Source organism: Frankliniella occidentalis, unplaced genomic scaffold, assembly GCF_000697945.3.
Source record: "Frankliniella occidentalis isolate FOCC.00 unplaced genomic scaffold, Focc_3.1 Scaffold19, whole genome shotgun sequence".
NCBI classification, from domain to species: Eukaryota; Metazoa; Arthropoda; class Insecta; order Thysanoptera; family Thripidae; genus Frankliniella; species Frankliniella occidentalis.
Window position 1 is genome coordinate 930,992 of NW_026267149.1, and position 2,139 is coordinate 933,130.

The following is a 2,139-nucleotide window of genomic DNA, read 5'->3' on the forward strand; positions in this document are numbered from 1 at the left end:
TACTCTGTTGCAGGTCACCCACTGGCAAAGCCCGCACATGCACGCGTACTTCCCCGCGCTCAACTCGTACCCGTCGCTGCTGGGGGACATGCTGGCGGACGCCATCAACTGCATTGGCTTCACCTGGGTGGGTTGTGGGTGATGATGGACGGCCGGGTAAATGGCGCCATCAGCTGGCGCGCCGGGCTGCCCGCGGGGGCTGCCCAGAGGGGGCTGCTATGGTTGACGAGTTGGTGCTCATTTGCAGGCCGCGAGCCCCGCGGCCACCGAGCTGGAGACCGTCGTGATGAATTGGCTCGGGAGGATGGTCGGGCTCCCCGATGACTTCCTGCACCTGCGCAGCGACAGCCCGGGCGGCGGCGTCATCCAGGTGAGGGAGGGACTTTATGGGGGCCCGGAAGGGTGGAAGGGTGGGGTGGGGGGAGTGATTGAGAACGAAGTGCTAAGCAGTCTATGGCAATAATTTTGACGATTTCGAAATCAATCAGAAATAGAGTCTGGGTGAATCGTGTGTTTCTGTCCCAGACCACCGCGAGCGAGTCGACATTCATCTGCCTGCTGGCCGGTCGCACCGAGGCGATCCGCCGCTACAAGGAGCGTTGCCCGGATCTAGAGGATGCCGAGATCAACAGCCGCTTGGTGGCCTACACGTCGGACCAGGTGCGGGGCCGCGGCGGCGCGGCGGTGCAGGCCGTGGGGGCGGGTCATGTGCGGCACAAGGGCGCTAAAGTCGTATGACCTCGTCATGTCCATAGGCGCACTCGTCCGTGGAGAAGGCGGGGCTGATCGGCCTGGTGCAGATGAGGTACATCGAGAGCGACGACCACCTGAGTCTGCGCGGAGACCGTCTGAGGGAAGCCCTGCGCAAGGACCGCGCCAACGGACTCATCCCCTTCTTCGTAAGTCCACGACGCTCGCGTCCACGCCGCCAGCTTGTTCTCTGTTCCACCAGAGCTGCGGGGGGACCGTCTGAGGGAAGCCCTGCGCAAGGACCGCGCCAACGGACTCATCCCCTTCTTCGTAAGTCTACGACGCTAGCGTCCACGCCGCCAGCCTGTTCCCTGTTCCACCAGAGCTGCGGGGGAGGGGAGGGGAGGGGGTGGTATCTGCTGCTCCCATTGCGGTGCCGCCACTGAGTCTCTGAGCCCCAATCCGCTTAAGCGTGGCGGGCTGCCTATGCTGGCAGGAGGCGGACTCTGATTGGCTGACTCGCCAGCAACCTCAGGGGACCTCATTAGGGGGATTGCTCAATACAGCCCTGTTCTGTGTCTTTCTTGCTCTCCCTCTTGCTCGTCCGCTCCGTTCGCGCTCCTCGACCCGCAGCTGTGCGCCACCCTGGGCACGACGGGGGCGTGCGCGTTCGACAACCTCATGGAGCTGGGTCCGATCTGTAAGTATTGTGGCCGTCCAATCGGGCATCGCACCCCTAATCAGAACTGGACGAGCGGCGTTGCGTTCAGGGGCTAACGGCAGCTTGTGGACTTATCCAGGCAAGGAGGAGCGCCTGTGGCTGCACGTGGACGCCGCCTACGCCGGCTCCGCCTTCATCTGCCCCGAGTTCCGCGGCTGGCTGGCGGGCATTCAGTTCGCCGACTCTATCGCCTTCAACCCCAGCAAGTGGCTGATGGTGCACTTCGACTGCACGGCGATGTGGTAGGTCGGCGCAAGCGACCGTAGCATCGCTCGAGAGTCACCTACGGGACAACCATCCCAGTTGGTGGAGGAAGAGACTTGTCACTGTCACTCACCAGTACACCATCATTTTGTTTTCGTACCAGGGTGAAGAATAGCAACGCCCTGCACCGCACATTCAACGTGGAGCCGCTGTACCTGCAACATGAGAACTCGGGTCTGGCCATCGACTACATGCACTGGCAGATCCCGCTCAGCAAACGCTTCCGCGCCCTAAAACTTTGGTTCGTCATCCGGAAGTACGGCATCAAGGGCCTACAGAAGCATCTGCGAGAGGTGGGTCTAGGGGATGCAACCCGGGGGTCGCGTGGGGGTGGAACCACAGTCTCAGACTTTTCCCTGTCGCCTGCTCCAGGGTGTGCGTCTGGCGCAGAAGTTCGAGGCTCTGGTCTTATCTGACCCGCGCTTCGAGGTCCCCGCCAAGAGGCACTTAGGCATGGTCTGCTT

General features: G+C 62.4%; 2 protein-coding genes across 3 annotated transcripts in view; both read left to right on the forward strand.

Annotated features, from left to right (window-relative positions):
* LOC113206554 (histidine decarboxylase) overlaps positions 1-2,139 on the forward strand; it is a 46,431-nt gene that overhangs the window by 43,724 nt on the left and 568 nt on the right. The window contains exons 3-10 of the mRNA XM_052264518.1: positions 14-127; positions 248-370; positions 526-660; positions 756-899; positions 1,324-1,390; positions 1,491-1,653; positions 1,779-1,968; positions 2,048-2,135. Of these exons, the coding sequence (XP_052120478.1) occupies positions 14-127; positions 248-370; positions 526-660; positions 756-899; positions 1,324-1,390; positions 1,491-1,653; positions 1,779-1,968; positions 2,048-2,135 (1,024 nt within the window). The remainder of the gene's footprint in view (positions 1-13; positions 128-247; positions 371-525; positions 661-755; positions 900-1,323; positions 1,391-1,490; positions 1,654-1,778; positions 1,969-2,047; positions 2,136-2,139) is intronic.
* The window catches only part of LOC113206547 (zinc finger protein 184-like), a 24,628-nt gene that overhangs the window by 21,831 nt on the left and 658 nt on the right, over positions 1-2,139 (forward strand). The window lies entirely within an intron of this gene.